Raw genomic sequence first — 17120 nt, forward strand, 5'->3', positions numbered from 1 at the left:
CGGTCCCGAGGTGGGAACGTGCTCCAAGCCAGAAGCAAGATGTTGCTGCTGGCTCTCGTGTGGTTGGCAATGGGGTGCATCACCTTGGGGTGCAGTGTGGTCGTCCAGAACCACTAGGAGCCCTCTGCCACCAGTGTTCCTGGCTACCAGCTCCACAGCCTCCTCCATCCCTTCCATGTTATTTCTTATTTGTTGGACAAAAACTCGGTGCCAACTAGGTTTTTGGTGCTTAGTAGGCTTTTTGCTACTGGTGAATCTCCATCGTTCCTCCCACAACAGCCAAACAAGTACACACCACAGTCACACACGCTTTCAGTGCCTCTGCGCTCCCTCGCTCTCTATCTCCTTTTCTGCACAATCATGATGACCTTTGACCTCCTGAATCGTGGGAATTGAGCGTTGCCATTCCGTTGCTAAGGACAGCCACACTTTACGGCAGAAGGTCAAAAAATTTTAACGCTACCGTCCATTTGATATCGCTCGTGGTCATGCCCATTTCCAAAAATATAAACTAAATGGTTTGAGAATGGGTAAGAAGCTAGCGATCTGAAAACCCTTTTTAACGCCCATGCCGGAAATAATGTCCATTTTTGGGTGATAAGCACAAAAGTGGAAATTCCAGCCCCTAATCCTTTATCCCCCAGCATCCAACTGTGATCTTCTGGCTGATTGACAAACAGATCAGGGATAGCACTCTCTCGCAGGATGTAGCATTTACTGTCATAATTATTTGGTTGTGGTCGACAACAAGCTGCACATTCAGGGAGTGGAATCGCTTTCTGTTACAAAACACCTTCATGCTCTGTACAGGGGCTTTCAGGGTGATGTGCGTGTAGTCTATTGCTCCCTGCACCTTGGAGAAGTTTGCTATTCTCGAGAAACCCAAAGCTCTCGTGGTCTGTGCCTCCCTGGTCATAGGGAAGTTTATAAAGTCCATCCTGCGAACGTAAAGGGCTTCGTCACCTGCCGAATGCAACAGTGTGTGGCGTGTTGAGAGATACTACAGATGTCACCAGCTGAAGCTTAAAAGGAACCAGATGCATAGAAGGATAGTGCAGCAGTAACCTTTACCTCAATGGGCAGTGTGGTTCTGATGGTGCTGGAAGACTGCAGATCCCCCTTGATGAGCTGGCAAATCTCATCGATGACCTCCTCCCGGAAGCGCAGATTCATAAAACACGCGTTTTCAGACAAGTTGAGGTAAGATTACTTTTCCTTGTACCTTCGTTAGCTGTATGCTCGCCTCCTCTGTCTTCGTATTACTCTGCCGCCTCTTCGCTTGATCCTTTCAGAAACCAGCAGTTATGATTAATGGCAGAGAAAGCATAGGCCCCATCACTATCAATAATTATTTCCACTTGCTATAAATGCACATTTTAGTAAAAAAATGCCTAATTTGCTAAGCTATTATTAGTACAATTAAATATAAGTATAAATGTGAGTGTATCTATCTGTAAAGGACCCTTAAATAACTCAATAGGTAAGCTCGAGTTTTTCAGCTGCCTCCTCCCTGCCTCCGAAATTTAAAATGGTGTCTGTAGTGCCCAGTTCGGTGAGGAAGGCCCGGGAATAGCAACTATTATCCAGCGATGTTCTCGGCGAGCCATCAGCCCGGTGATGTGCTATCAATGTGCCTAAAGTTTCACTCGTCGATGTGCGGGTAATCACCTGAGCGATCAGCTCGGTGATGTGATCTGAAACTTGAAGGCTTAATTTTCCGGCGATGTTCCAGCCTGAGTTTCCATTTTTTGCTCAAAATAGGCACTAGGCGTCTGTTTTGGGCGATTATATGGGCGATGTGAAATAGAAAGTCTAGCACAGGGTCCATTTTGAATAGTTGCCGCTGAACCTTCAGACAGCAAAGCGTTCACAGATGAGCTGCTGGCACAAGGCTCAAGCAATCGTTATGGGGCATGGCGGCCCACCCTCCTCCGCCGTCGTGCTCCAGGTTCAGGTAGTTGCATGTCGCCGTCGCCGTCGTCGTCTGCATCTTCCTCTGCCTCTGCATCTTTCTCTGTCTCCTTATCTGCATCTTCTCCCTCATCATCAGCCGCTCTCACCTACGGTAAGTCTCTTACTATCAGCTGCTGTAGTCTCATAATGGATAAGTTGTGCAGCAGACAATAGTGAACTGACTGACAATCTCAGGGGAGTATTGCAAGTAGTCTCCGGAATGGTCCAGGCATCGGAAACATTGTTTCAAAATACCAATGATCCTCTATTATATTGCACGTCGCAATGTGCGACATGTTGTATTGCCACTCAGCTTCCATCCGGGTTAAGCGTAGGGGCGTCAGAAGCCAGGTGGCGAGGCAGTACCCTCTGTCTCACAGCAGCCAGATCTGCCCTTCTGGCTGCTGCTGAAACATAGTAGATATAGCACTCTCGCGTAGGATGAAAACATCATGGGTGCTCCCAGGGTATATCACATCAACTGCCATGATGCAATGCATGTCATCACAGATGAGCTGCATGTTCATCAAATGGAAGCCTTTTCTGTTCCTATACATCTCCGAATCCTCCAAACATGCTCACAAGGTGATCTGGGTATAATCAATGCAGTCTTGTACCTTGGGGAAGCCAGCAATCCTGGAGATGCCAACAGCCCTGTCAGGCATTGCCTGGGTGATTATGGGGAACTTTATGTCGTCATTCCTCCAGGCATATAGTGCAGCAATCACCTGCCGAATGCTGATATGTGTTGCATGTTGAGAAATGGTGCACACATCCCCACTTGTAGCCTGGAATAATCCAGATGCATAAAATGAAAGTGCAGCTGTAACCTTCACTTCAACTGACAAAGCAGTCCTCCTGGTGCTTCTAAGTTGCAGGTCTGCTTTTACTAACTCACAGATCTCAGTTCCAATTTATTTGCGGAAATGCAGCCTTCTGACACAGTCTGCATCACTCAGGTGCAGGTATGATTGCCTGTCTCGATATATCCGATGTGGGTAAAGCCTCCTGCCCATCATCCTACATGCTCTGAGGTTCCTCAGGTGATACTGTCTAATCAATCTTCTCCTCCACAGCACCATCATGCAGAAGGCTTGCACAAGGTATGGCATTGTCAATATTGCCCCTGTTATATATGTAAACCTGTATATACAATCCCTTGGGAACACAGGCACTTAAGGAGGCCTCACAGGCTGGAGAGGCACTCTGGAGATCTGCAATAAAAGACTAAGGTCACACTTTACTTTGAGCTCACAGTATCCAGTCAGACTCTTTATTCATACATAACAGTCCCCATAATTAAATTGTAGCTTTGCAACAACCTCAAAACACTTGGACAAAACACTCACATCTCTTCTTCCCTTTGTTTCTCCAAGATGGATGCCCTAATATGGACCACACCCTGGTCTGCGCATGTTTAATAGCCTTGCTTACAAAGTCAAATGAGGCATTCAATGAAGACATTTGGGGCAACAAAGTGTAATGCAATTCTTGAATTTTTGATTTCTTTCAAAGTGCCACCCCACCACCTCTCCTCTCCTCACCGGGCTCGAGGGTCAGAGCATCGGCCGGCAGAATCGCTCACTTGCCCGGACACAGGGGTTTGGGGCTCGGCTTCCACCCCCACCTCCCCCACCCCAGGACTTCCTTTAAGTGATGTGGTGGTACCTTGGAAAAAAAATCAAAAATTCAAGAATTGCATTACACTTCCTATTTCTCCCTTTAGACTTTGAAAAAATTAAGATTTATGATGCATATTCTCTGCCTTCTTCGGCTAAACACAATGGCGTCTTCACGATTTTGTAATGTGCAATGATTTTTGTTAAGTGCCCAGAAGGTTTTTTGGAAGTGGTCACATACGCCGTCATAGAAAAAATGTAAGTTTGGAGATTTTAATTTACTCCAAAAAAAAAGTGCACGCCAAAAAAACGGTGCAGATAATTGGGGAAAATTGAGCCCCTTGTGTTATGTTATTATGTTCTTCCTGCTAACATATTAGAGGCTTGGGAGGCCATTTAGCACCCAAAAAAATGGTTATTGTGTGGCAGAATCTCTCCATTCCAACTTAAATAATGAAGAAACATTTTGAAATCGGGATGATTATAGGGGACTTTGTACACTGGCGTAATGCTCCCAGGCGGTACTCCTCTGCGCCGCCGGTACCGGGAAATTACCAAGCGGCGTGAATGCTGGTCTCGCAGCTCCCAACCCTTCACCGCCCCTGTTCCAACCCTCGCAAGTGTTGTCCCGATTTCAAAATGTGTTTTGCGCTGACCCCATGGCGCCCCATAGACAACTCGCCAGAGAAAGCTGGCGTGCAGAGCTCTACCGGTGGCGGTGAGGGAAGGAATGACCGCATGAGGTAAGTGTGATTGTTTTTTTGTCTTTTTGCGATTTATCTTTATTTCGGGTGAGTAATATATGTAGCTGCAGTGCTCTTGCAGAGAGCTGGCACAAGTTCGATGGGCCGAATGGCCTCCTTCTGTGCTGTACCATTCTATGATTCTATGAAAAGACATCCAGGGTCTCGGACGCAGTACTCGAGCTTTGTGTAGGGGGTCAACTCTGGGAGACAGGTCCTTTGCCAATCCCTCCAGAAATAAGGATGTGGGACCAGATCACCGAGGTAGTCACTGCCAGTAATGTCACCCCAGGACCCGGCTCCAGTTTAATGACCTCCGATTAGTGATCAAGGTCAGTGAATGCATCTTCAAAAGTCATCTCCTACCAACTGCACCACTATCCTCACATACTGCTCAGTGCATGACCCTCCCATCACTCAGCTACCAACAAGCACGATCAAACACAAGGCACACCTTACATCCCTAGCTTCACCTCATATTCTTGGAGACAGTGCTGGCCTTTCTTGGCAGAAAGAAAACAAGATGCTGGTGTCCTCATATGTTATCTTCCTTCTCACATCCCACTTCCCCCTCATCCCACTGTATCTTCTGATTTACAAACTGCAGGGGGTGTAAACATGCACCTCTTGTTTTACCCCCACCCCCTCCTCCCCTCACCACAACCCTACCATTGTGCCTTCCCCATTTCAGAAACCCATGAAATCCAGCCTTCCCCACCAATAGTTGACCACGAAGATGGAGAGGAGAGTTAAGAAGACGAAGAAGAAACACCGTCACTCAATTTCACACTCCCAGCCATTAGCTCCTCGAGGTCATCCTGCAAAGGCCATCTGAGTCTTCCCCACTGAAAGTCAGCAGCCTTCCACCAGCCATCTGCAGCCATTGGGGTAGCACTGCATAACAGCACTAGGATAGGCAAATGCACATCACTAAGGGAATGCATAAAGGCGATTTGTTGATTTTTTGATGTAATACTGGATGCATATATGGATAAAGTTGAATTGGAAAGTTTGCTTTGTGGTAGCTTTTATTTCAGCATTGTGGCCAAGAGGTTGCTCTGATGGTCAACAACAGAGTGAAGGTCAGGTGTGGAATAAATTTTGAAAGGGGAATTGGGTTTGTGTTTACCGGTACCGCAGGCAGATGATTTGCTCCCTGGATATCCTAGCCAGAAAGGACTGTCTGGGTTGCTTCCTTACTTCCACTTCCTCCTCTACTGTTTTTTCTTCTTCTGCTTCCTCCTTTTCTGCTTCTTTCTTTTCCCCCTCCTCCTCCTGCCTCTGCAAGCAGCTTGTCCCCTTAGCTACCTCTGCTCCATCTCCCTGCCACGTTGCAGCCCAAGAGGGACTGCAGCTTGAGCCCCGAGGACTGGGAGCAAGTGGTGTTCTCAGAGACCTTCCTTAAGAGCCAAAGCCTTGCAAACATCCAGCATCACTCGCTGCACTCCATTCATACTTTAACAACTTTTTAAATGTATTAAACCAAGTCATTACACCAATAAAATATTAAAAAAACAGTATTAAAGCAAAAATCTAAACTTACCTGAAAGTTGCATGTGTCCCTTCAAGAAGCTCTGGCAGGGGTCCGTCATACTGCTGCACACATGTTCTACCATGCGAGCTTTGGAGAGGGAGTTAAAAGGAGCAGCAATGTCCAAAATATCAGATCATGCATCAATTCAGCGTTGCACAATCTGGCTCATCTAAATATCTTGAGTGACCGCAGGCAACGATAGTGTAGCCGACCTGCCAAAATGGCAGTCGCTGCGTTCTGCACCAGAAGTGTTTTTTTCTTCCAAACCAGCCTCAATGACTGGCACAAATGAGTCCAATTTCCCTGCCAGAGACTTTATTTAATAAGCAAACAGCTATAAACTTTCTTTGTCCGAGCCTCATAGATATCTCAGCTGTCCTTCTAGGGATTAACTCTTCCAAGAACACATTTCTAACAAGGCGAGTGATAACTCATCTGTAGGAGAGTCTTTGGTGTCTGTAACGGTTCCCAGTTGAATGATTTTTTGTAAAATTTTTTAACACAGCGAGTTGTGATCTGGAATGCACTCCTTGAAAGGTTATGGAAATAGATTCAATAGTAACATTCCAAAGAGGATTGGGTAAATAATTGAAGGGAAAACTTTGCAGGTATATGGGGAAAGAGCAAGAGACTGGGATTAATTGGATAGCTCTATCAAAGAGCCGGCACAAGCACGGTGGGCCAAATGGCCTCCTTCTGTGCTGTATCATTCTTCTAGTTGCAGAGGTTCAATCACTCTAGCCTCATGACATCACTACAGAAGTTCCTCAGGGCAGCCTCCTTGTCCCGACCATCTTCAGCTACTTCATCTGTGTCATAAGGTCAGTGTATGCTATCTTATGATTCTTTCGTGTTCAGCTCCATTCACAACTCCTCCAATAAAGAAGAGGCCAATGCTGGCTTACAACTTGGGCTGACAAGTGGCAAGTAACATTTGCATTACATAAGTACTAAGTAATGACTATCTCAAACAAGAAACCGACCAGCCATCTCCCTGATCTTAAAAGGCACCACTGTCAGCGAGTCTCCCATCGTCAACATCCAAGGATCAATAAATTACCTATTACTGGATCAATTCAGTACACAGTTAAGGGATCAAATGTAAGCAGCTCCAAATATTGAACAGCTAACAGAAGGAAGTTCAAGTGATTTAATTAAAATAGATAAAATAAATTCATGAAAATGTTAGTACATATATATCAATTACTAAAGTGGATATTTCCAATCCTCTTACCAGGTATAACATTTTGTATCAAGATGGTGATATATTTATCACGGTCACTCCTTTGGTGCTCATGATGAAAACCAATTGCATGTAGAAATTCATGCAATATTACACCAAAATATACACAACCTGGTATTTCCAGTGATAATCTCCGTTTATTTCTTCTGTATCCAACATGTGAATAGCAACTAGGAAAGCAAAGGATTAAAAATGTAAATGGATTTTTGTACACTAGAAATTAAAATATCAAAATCTGATCAAATTAATCTGTGAATATCCAATAGGTTTGTGGGTAAATGGACAGAATGTTGCAGAACTGATTCACACAAACCAGGAGGTCTCTGATATATTTCTGGATTAGTTAGCTAGTACTTGATGGGGCACTACCAATGGCTTCAGTCCCTGAGCACAAGAGAAAAAATGTCAGTTAAAGTTCCTACTCTTGATTGTTAGCAGCAACTCATCCTGAAAAGTGTGTATCTATGAATATTAGGTGAGGATAGAATCAGACTCAGCTATGGTGCTTCCCATAGTTGTTACCCTATTATCACTTGGGATACTTTTTCCTTGACTGCTTCACCCATTCTCAAGTGGTTGTTGAGTGGCTGGTGGTGTAAAAGTTCATTTGTATCCTGTTCATGTGTACTTTTAGATTTCAACAGATACTGTGAAAAAATAACGTAAAACCTTCATTTCTGAACCTTTTCTCATATTTTATATTGCTCCATCTCAGTGTTTGCTATCTATTGCTGTGCAATTAGCAGTTTTGCTTCCTCATCAATTCATAGAAATTACATAGATTTGCATTAAATTACAGCATGGATATAAGCTATTCGGCTTAACTAGCTCGTGTTGGCGTTTATCCTTTACATGAGCAGTAGTAATCCCATGTGTCTGCTCTGTTTCCATATCTTTTCATCCACATTATTTTAACCATCTATGTAATCTATTCTTAAATGCTGACATGATCTCTGATTCAATCACGAACTCTGGTAGTGTATTCCACAAGTGCATAACCATCTGTTGAGAAGAAGGTTGGGGCAATGACACAGCCATGCTTGACCCCGGTCCGGACGTGGATTGGGTCTGTGATGGATCCGTTGGTAAGGATCACGGCCTGCATGTCGTCGTGAAGCAGGAGGAGGATGGTAACGTACATATGGGGGCATCTGAAACGGAGGAGGGCGCTCCATAGACCCTCACGGTTGACAGTATCAAAAGCCTTTGTAAGGTCGACCAAGGCCATGTATAAGGGCTGGCGCTGTTCCCTGCATTTTTCCTGCAGCTGTCGCGCTGCAAAAATCATGTCCGTTGTGCCCCGGAGGGGCCAAAATCCACACTGCGACTCTGGGAGGAGCTCCTCGGCCACGGGGAGAAGACGGTTGAGGAGGACTCTAACGAAGACTTTCCCAGTGGCTGATAGCAGGGAGATTCCTCTGTAGTTGCCACAATCTTCCTCGCTGCCATGCTCCACCTCACAGTTGACAAGCTCCCCGCTGGAGTGGAGCTAAACTACAGAACCAGTGGGAAGCTTTTCAACCTTCGCCGTCTCCAGGCTAGGTCCAAGACCACCACAACCTCTGTCGTCAAGCTACAGTATGCGGACGACGCCTGTGTCTGTGCACACACAAAAGCTGAACTCCAGGACATAGGTGACGTATATACTGAGGCGTACAAAAGCATGAGTCTTACGCTAAACATCAGTAAAACAAAGGTCCTCCAACAGCCTGTCCTCGCCGCACAGCACTGCCCCCCACCCCAGGCATCAGGATCCACGGCGCGGCCCTGGACAATATGAACCACTTCACTTATCTCAGGAGCCTCCTATCAACAAGAGCAGGCACAGACAATGCGATCCAACACCGTCTCCAGCGCGCCAGTGCAGCCTTCGGCCGCTTGAGGAAGAGTGTTTGAAGACGAGGCCCTCAAAACTGTCACCAAGCTCATGGTCTACAGGGCCATCGTAATACCCACCCTCCTGTATGGCTCAGAGACGTGGACCATGTACAGTAGGCAGCTCAAGTCGCTGGAGAAATACCACCAACGATGTCTCCGCAAGATCCTACAAATCCCCTGGAAGGACAGACATACCAACGTTAGCATCCTCGTCCAGGCCAACATCCCCAGCATTAAAGCATTGACCACACTTAATCACTTCCGCTGGGCAGGCCACATAGTCCGCATGCCAGACATCGAGACTCCCAAAGCAAGCGATCTACTCGGAACTCATCCACGGCAAACGAGCCAAAGGTGGGCAGCGGAAACATTATAAAGACACCATCAAAGCCTCCCTGATAAAGTGCGACATCCCCACTGACATCTGGGAGTCCCTGGCCAAAGACCGCCCTAAATGGAGGAAGTGCATCAGGGAGGGCGCTGAGCTCCTCGAGTTTCGTCACCGAGAGCATGCAGAAATCAAGAGCAGGCAGCAGAAAGAGCGTGCGGCAAATTAGACTCCCCGTCCACCCTTTCCTTCAACCACTGTCTGTCCCACCTGTGACAGAGACTACTGTGGTCTCATATTGGACTGTACAGCCACCTAAGAACTCATGCTGAGAGTGGAAGCAAGTCTTCCTCGATTCTGAGGGACGGCCTATGATGATGAGCCATCTGTGTAAAAAGTTTCTAATCTCTCTGGTCAAAATACTTTGGGCTAGACATTCATTATAGTCAATCAATGGGCAGTGTGAGTAGAAAAGTTGTAGAATTAGTGGTAGGCGCTAATGCTTTAGACTGCACGCAAAATTCATGCCCATTGCTCAATAAAATGATTGGAGTCTTAATTCAAGTCTTAAAACCCAAGCTCATTGAGTGTAACGCCAAAGGGTGGACCAATATCGGGTCCCGTCTAATCGCAATTAGGATCGACACAGGCTTTTTTCACTACTTAAAGGGGATATTTATTGATGCTGCAGAAACTCATTCTCAGCATTGCTGGTTGTGCAGATGTCTCAGCAAGTAGAAGCAGAACAAGGAGAAGGAGCCAGTAGACTGAACCAGGTGTGCTCATGGCAGATCCACGTTGTTATGCTCATAATAAAGGATGAAACTGAGTATTGTGTACAATGAGCAAGTGTGACCTTAGCTCCTTTAATGCGACTCCAGAGTGCAGGTACCTCGTGGGTGGCCTGCTTATATACCGTGCTCCCAAGGGATGCTGGGTTCCCTTGGGACTCCAACAGGTAGGCCCTCTGGTGGTAGTGTAATACAGGTTACAAGGGGTTAAATACATAACATCACTCCCCCGTGAAGTAAATAGTACACTTATTTACAAGGTGAGATGATCTGGGGCTTTTCGCTCCCTTGTCGATCGTTTTGGTACAAATGTGGGTGTGGGTGAGTTGGTTAGTTCTTCTATGGGCTGTTGGGCAGCCAGCCTTGTCGGGCTGCTGGGGATGGTGAGTTCGGCTTCGTGGTCAAACATGATGTCAGTTGCCATGTGTGTGTGTGTGTGTGTGTGTGTGTGTTGGAGAGTCAAAGTTGGTGGTGTCTTCTTCGGGTTCTTCGTAGCTGTTGAACCACAATTTGATTTGGTCCAAATGTTTTCTGTACATTTGCCAATTTGGCCAATTTGACCTGAAACACCCTATTCCCCTCTTTGGCTGTGACAGTGCCAGCGAGCCATTTAGGACCATGTCCATAATTGAGCACAAACACAGGATCATAGATCTCAATATCGCATGACAAATTTGCGCGGTCATGGTGCACACTTTGTTGATGCCGCTTGCCCTCCACGTGATCATGGAGATCAGGGTGGACAAGTGAGAGCCTTATCTTAAGCGCCCTTTTCATGAGCAGCTCGGCTGAGGGAACCCTGGTGAGTGAGTGGGGTTAGGTACGGTAGCTGAGCAGCACTCGGGACAGCCGAGTCTGCAGGGAGCCTTCCGACATGCATTTCAAGCTTTGCTTGATGGTCTGAGCTATCCGTTCTGCCTGGTTGTTAGATGTGGGCTTGAACGGGGCAGATGTGACGTGTTTGATCCCATTGCGGGTCATGAATTCTTTTAATTCAGCACTGGTGAAGCATGGCTCATTTTCGTTGATTAGGACATCAGGCAAGCCATGCGTGGCAAACGTGGCTCGTAGGCTTTCAATAGTGGCCGTGGATGCGCTTAGACATTATCGCACATTCAATCCATTTTGAGTAAGCATCCACGATAACCAAAATTATTTTGCCTAGAAATGGGCCCGCATAGTCCACGTGGATCCTTGACCACGGTTTGGAGGCCCACGACCATAAACTTAGCAGTGCCTCTCTGGGTGCATTGTTCAGCTGAGAGCAAGTGTTGCACTGGCGCACGCATGACTCTAAATCTGAATCGATGCCAGGCCACCACACATGGGAACTGGCTATGGTTTTCATCATTACAATGCCCGGGTGGATCCTGTGCAGTTCACAAATGAACGTATCTCTGCCTTTCTTGGGCAAGACTATGCGATTGCCCACGACAGACAGTCTGCCTGCAAGGACATTTCTTCATTGCGCCTGTGGAACAGCTTAATCGCCTCCTGCATCTCCGCTGGGACACTGGACCAGCTCCCATGGAGGACAGATTTTTTTACCAGGGACAGTAAAGGATCCTGACTGGTCCAGGTCCTGATCTGGCGGGTCGTAACGGGGGACTTTTCGTTCTTGAATGCCTCCATGACCATGAGCAAGACCGCTGGCTGTGCCATTTCCACTCCGGTGGTGAGCAATGGCAGCCTACTGAGAGCATCTGCGCAATTCTCTGTGCCCAATCTGTGGCGGATTACATAATTGTATGCATGAGCGGCCATCATTGGATGCGGGCAGAGGCATTGGTGTTAATTCCTCTGGTATCAGAAAACAACGATATGAGCGGCTTGTGGTCAGTTTCAACCTCAAACTTGAGGCCAAATAAGTACTGGTGCATTTTTTTTTAACCCCTATATATAACATAATCATATTATATATAGGGGAATATAGGTTAATGAGTATTAAGCATAGCATGCCAGAGCCTCTTTTTCAATTATGCTGTAGGCCCTTTCTGCCTTGGACAAACTCCTGGACGCATACACGACCGGTTGCAAGATCCCAGTTAGCCTGTTGTAACACACACCCGACCCTGTATGACAACGCATCGCAAACTAACACTAATCTTTTACAAGGGTTATATAGGACAAGCAATTTGTCTGAACACCACAGTGTAAAGTCCTGTCCCTGCAGTACAGACTCACACGAGGCACATGCTGAAGTCAAGGTCACTCAGGGCCTGCACCTTTATTACACAGCTCTCGAATGCCACACTTGCCTGAGACCTGGCTTTATATACCTGTGTAGAACAGATATGCAGTGTCTCCTGCAAGTGCACCCCTGGTGGTAAGGTATGCTGGTGGTTACAGGTCATATCTAGTTACAGTCATGTATAGCATGGTAAGATACAGTTATGTACAGTAGTGTGAGGTACATGACATCACCCTCCCCCAAGGTCTTATTGTCTTTATAGATTCAGTCTCTCAGATGGTCTACGCTCTCGCTTGGAGCGTCTTAGTTGTGGTTCAGTTGTTTGCCTTGGTGCATGTTTTTCTTCCGGCGTGATTGCTGGTATCTCGCCTGGGCTGTCTGTTTCGTTTAGTATGATTGTTGGTATCTCACCTGGGCTGTCTGTTGAGATTGCCCTTTCCTCAGGTTGTTTCCTCTGTCTGTCCACCAGGTGTGGTGTGAGTTCCATATTGTAGTCTGCCTCTGGTTCAGCAGTTTTGTTGGTGAATCTACTTTTTACTTGGTCTACATGCCTCCGGCAGGTTTGGCCATTGTCCATTTGTACCACCAGTAGCCTGTTTCCTTCCTTGCCTGTTACTGTCCCTGCAAGCCATTTGGGACCCCTGCCATAGTTTAGCACAAACACTTTGTCTCCTATCGTATTCCACCTCCCCCTCGAATTTCGGTCATGGTACTCAGTTAGCTTACGGCGCTTTGCCTCAACGATTTCATGCATGTCAGGGAGGATTAATGAGAGCCTTGTCTTTAAGGTCCGTTTCACCAATAGTTGCACGGAGGGAACCCCAGTCAATGAATGCGGACGAGATCTGTATGCCAGCAGCAGTCACGACAGGCGGCCCTGCAGCATGGGACCTTGGATTTTGAGCATGCCTTGTTTAATGATTTGCACTGCTCACTCCACCTGGCTGTTAGAGGCCAGCTTGAACGGTGCCGTCCTAACGTGATTTATATCGTGGTCAACTATAAAATCTTGGAATTCTGCGCTGGTGAAGCACGGACCGTTATCACTGACCAATATGTCAGAAATTCCGTGCATTGAAAACATAGTTCCAAGGCTCTCCACGTGGTGGAGGTGGTGCTCGAGTTTAAAATGGTGCATTCGATCCACTTTGAAAATGCATCTACTACTACGAGGAACATTTTGAATGAGCCCGCATAGTCTACGTGCACCAGCGACCACGGTTTGGTGGGCCAGGGCCAGGTGCTCAGGGGAGCCTCCGTGGGGGCATTACTAAGTTGGGCACAAATGGTGCACCGTCGGACGCAGAGCTCCAAGTCTGCGTCAATGCCAGGCCACCAGCCGTGGGATCTGGCTATGGCCTTCATGAGAACGATCCCCGGGTGCTCGCGGTGGAGCTCTGGGACAAATGCCTCTCTGCCTCACAGAGGCATAACTACTTGGCTGCAGTCTGCTTGTAGTGATAGCTCATGCATGCGACTTTGGAAAGGTTTGATCTCCTCGGGGCAGACATCGTGAGCCTCTGCCCAGTCGCCAGTTGAGATACATCTTTTTACTAAGGATAACGTGGGGTCGCTGGTCGTCCAGGCTCTGATTTGGCGAGCCGTCATGGGCGAACCTGTGGATTCAAAGGCATTGATTGCCATGACTATCTCACCGTCCTGTTCGTCAGACCCTTCCGTGGTCGCCAGGGGTAGCCTGCTAAGCGCGACGGCACAGTTGTCTGTGCCTGGTCTGTGCCTTATTGTGTAGTCATAGGACGCCAGCATGAGTGCCCACCATTGAATGCGCGCCGAGGCATTGGCGTTTATTGCCTTGCTCTCAGATAGCAGGGACACGAGAGGCTTGTGGTCGGTTGCTAGCGCGAACTTGGCTCTTAAAAGGTATTGGTGCATCTTTTTGACACCATACACGCACGCGAGTGCCTCCTTCTCCACCATACCGTACCCGCGCTCCGCCCGCGAAAGTGACCTGGAGGCATAAGCATGGGTTGTAATTTACCCGCACCACTGACATGCTGTAAAACGCACCCGACCCCGTACGCTGACGCATCACATGTAAGAACGAGCTTTTTACCTGGATCAAAAAAAGTCAAAACACTGTTGGAACATAGAAGGTTGCGTGCCTTATTGAAGACGGGTTCTTGGGCGTCCCCCCAAAACCAATCGCACCCCTTTCTGAGTAGCACGTGGATAGCCTCCAGCAGCGTGCTTAAGTTCTGCATAAAGTTCCCAAAGTAATTGAGTAGCCCGAGAAAGGCGCGCAGTTCCAAGACATTCCGGGGCCTGGATGCCAGACGAATTGCTTCAGTTTTGGATTCTGTTGGGGGGATTCCATCAGCGGCAATCCTTCTGCCCAAAAATCCAACCTCGGGCGCAAGAAACAGACACTTGGATTTCTTAACTCTTAGGCCTACCCGATCCAACCGCTTCAGTACTTCCTCCAAATTGCGGAGATGGGAGTTGGTGTCCCTGCCCGTGATAAGTATGTCGTCTTGAAATACAACCGTCCCAAGGATGGACTTGAGCAGACTCTCCATGTTGCGCTGGAATGTAGCAGCTGCCGATCTGATGCCGAATGGGCATCGATTGTACATGAAAAGGCCTCGATGTGTGTTGATGGTGGTGAGTAGCTTAGACTCTTCGGTCAGTTCTTACGTCATATACGCAGATGTGAGATCTAGTTTCGAGAAAAGTTTTCCTCCAGCCAATGTGGCAAATCGGTCCTCCGCTCTGGGCAGCGGGTATTGGTCCTGCAGGGAGACTCTGTTTATGGTAGACTTGTAATCCCCACAGATTCGTACGGATCCATCAGGCTTCATGACTGGGACAATGGGACTTGCCCAGTCGCTAAATTCCATGGGTGAGATAATGCCTTCCAGCAGAAACCTGTCCAGTTCATGTTCAATCTTTTCCCTCATCACATAGGACACAGCTCTAGCCTTGTGATGGACCGGTCTAGCATCCTGTGTGATGTCGATTTTAACTTTAGCCCCTTTGAACGTGCCCACACATGGCTGAGAGATGTTCAAATCGACTTAAAACTGTTGAGCAGCAGGTCTGTTCCTCTGACAACATGGCGTGAACATCATTCCATTTCCAATTTAGTTTTGCCAGCCAGCTTCTCCCCAGCAGTGCTGGGAGATTTCCGGGGACAATCCACAGGGGAAGTCGGTTCACTGTCCCTTTGTGTGTGATTGAGAGCATGGCGCTGCCAATGATTGGGACTATTTCTTTGGTATCGATCTTAGTTTGGTGTCGACCCTTGTGAGTTTTGGTCTGTTGCTTTTGTGCAGCCACAGCTGTTCAAATTGGTGAGCGCTCATGAGAGATTGACTCGCTCCCGTATCCAGTTCCACATTGACGAGTATCCCGTTGAGTAGGACCCTCATCATTATTGGAGGCGTCTTGTTGTAAGAACAGTGTCCATTGATCGTGTTGACCTGCTGTACCTCGGTGTCCCAGGCACTGTCCCCACCGTCTTCTGGTCCGCTTTCCGACCCTTCCAATTCGTATACCAGCCGAGCTGCTGTTTTTCTACACATGTGGGCCAGATGCCCTGTATAGTTGCAGTTTCTGCAAACGGCATGCTGAAATCGACACCCCCTTGATGAGTGCTTTCCCCCACATCTCCAGCACAGACCGCTTCCATTGTTTCCGAAGGATGAGCTGCGTCTGGCTGATCTCTCTTGAGCTTCTCTCAGTTTGTAGTTGATTACTCGCATTGTGGGTTGATGAGGTGTGAACGGCCGTTCATGTGGCCCTTGATGGCTTCTGGCGCCACTGCCTGCTGCTCAGGGCCTGCTCTCCTGCCTTCGTCTGTGTCTGGGGGTAGCAGCTTGTTTCACGCTGTGAATCCCTTGTTCCGATGTTTCGTTAGTTGTCGTACCCGCAGTGTAGATCAACCTCGTTTCTTCTTCTCCTGCCAAGAATGTCTGTGCAACCAGTGCTACTGCCTCTAAGGTCAAGTTCTGGGCCTCTATGAGCTTTCGAAATATGCCTGCGTGGCCGATTCCTTCAATAAAAAAAGTCTCTCAGTATTTCTCTCCTTAGTTCATCGGAGAACTCACATAAGCTAGCCAGCCTCCGAAGTTCCGCCACAAAGTCGGGTATGCTCTGGCTCACACAGCGTCTGTAGTTGTAGAACCTGTGTCTGGCTATGTGTAGGCTGCTCGCTGGCTTCAGGTGGTCTCTTACCAGTGTGCTCAACTCTTCAAACGACTTGCTTTTTTTTTTTCCGTTGCCAATCTTTCCAATTCTTTGTCAAATCACAAACGCCAGAGGTCACCTTGCACACGTCAAGGATCACTCTGCGCCAATGCTCTTAGCCAAAAGGCCGAGAGCCACTGCACCGTTCCTGGAAGTACTGCAATACCAGGTTCATGCCATGGAGGTGGATGGATCAGGCCCCCCACACACCTCCGTGGAGGCGGATGGGTCAATCCACCCCACCCACTTCCTTGCTGGTTTCTCAGGTGTCAGCAGGTCCTTCATTAAGGCGTATGCTTTCGAGCCACAGCTGGTCAAGAGATGAGCTCTTTTCTTGCCTGCCTTGTCGTCGCCTAACCAGTCTTTGGTTACAAAGCTTTGCTGGAGCCTTTCTATAAAGTCCTCCCAATTATCTCCAGCATTGTATTTTTCATCTGAGCCGTTGGTCGCCAGTCTGTGGATTCTGTGATCCCGTAACTCATCACCACTGTAAAGTCCTGTCCCTGCAGTACAGACTCACACGAGGCACATGCTGAAGTCAAGGTCACTCAGGACCTGCACCTTTATTACACAGCTCTCAAATGCCACACTTGCCTGAGACCTGGCTTTATATACCTGTGTAGAACAGATATGC

At 47.7% G+C, this 17120-nt stretch overlaps 1 protein-coding gene across 5 annotated transcripts in view; it reads right to left on the reverse strand.

Annotated features, from left to right (window-relative positions):
* LOC139279422 (embryonic protein UVS.2-like) overlaps nucleotides 1-17120 on the reverse strand; it is a 604554-nt gene that overhangs the window by 273510 nt on the left and 313924 nt on the right. For all 5 annotated transcript variants that reach the window (XM_070898547.1, XM_070898546.1, XM_070898545.1 and 2 more), the window contains one exon: nucleotides 7084-7262. In XM_070898547.1, coding sequence (XP_070754648.1) covers nucleotides 7084-7262 — 179 coding nt within the window. The remainder of the gene's footprint in view (nucleotides 1-7083; nucleotides 7263-17120) is intronic.

Source organism: Pristiophorus japonicus, chromosome 14 (genome assembly GCF_044704955.1).
Source record: "Pristiophorus japonicus isolate sPriJap1 chromosome 14, sPriJap1.hap1, whole genome shotgun sequence".
Lineage (NCBI taxonomy): Eukaryota > Metazoa > Chordata > Chondrichthyes > Pristiophoridae > Pristiophorus > Pristiophorus japonicus.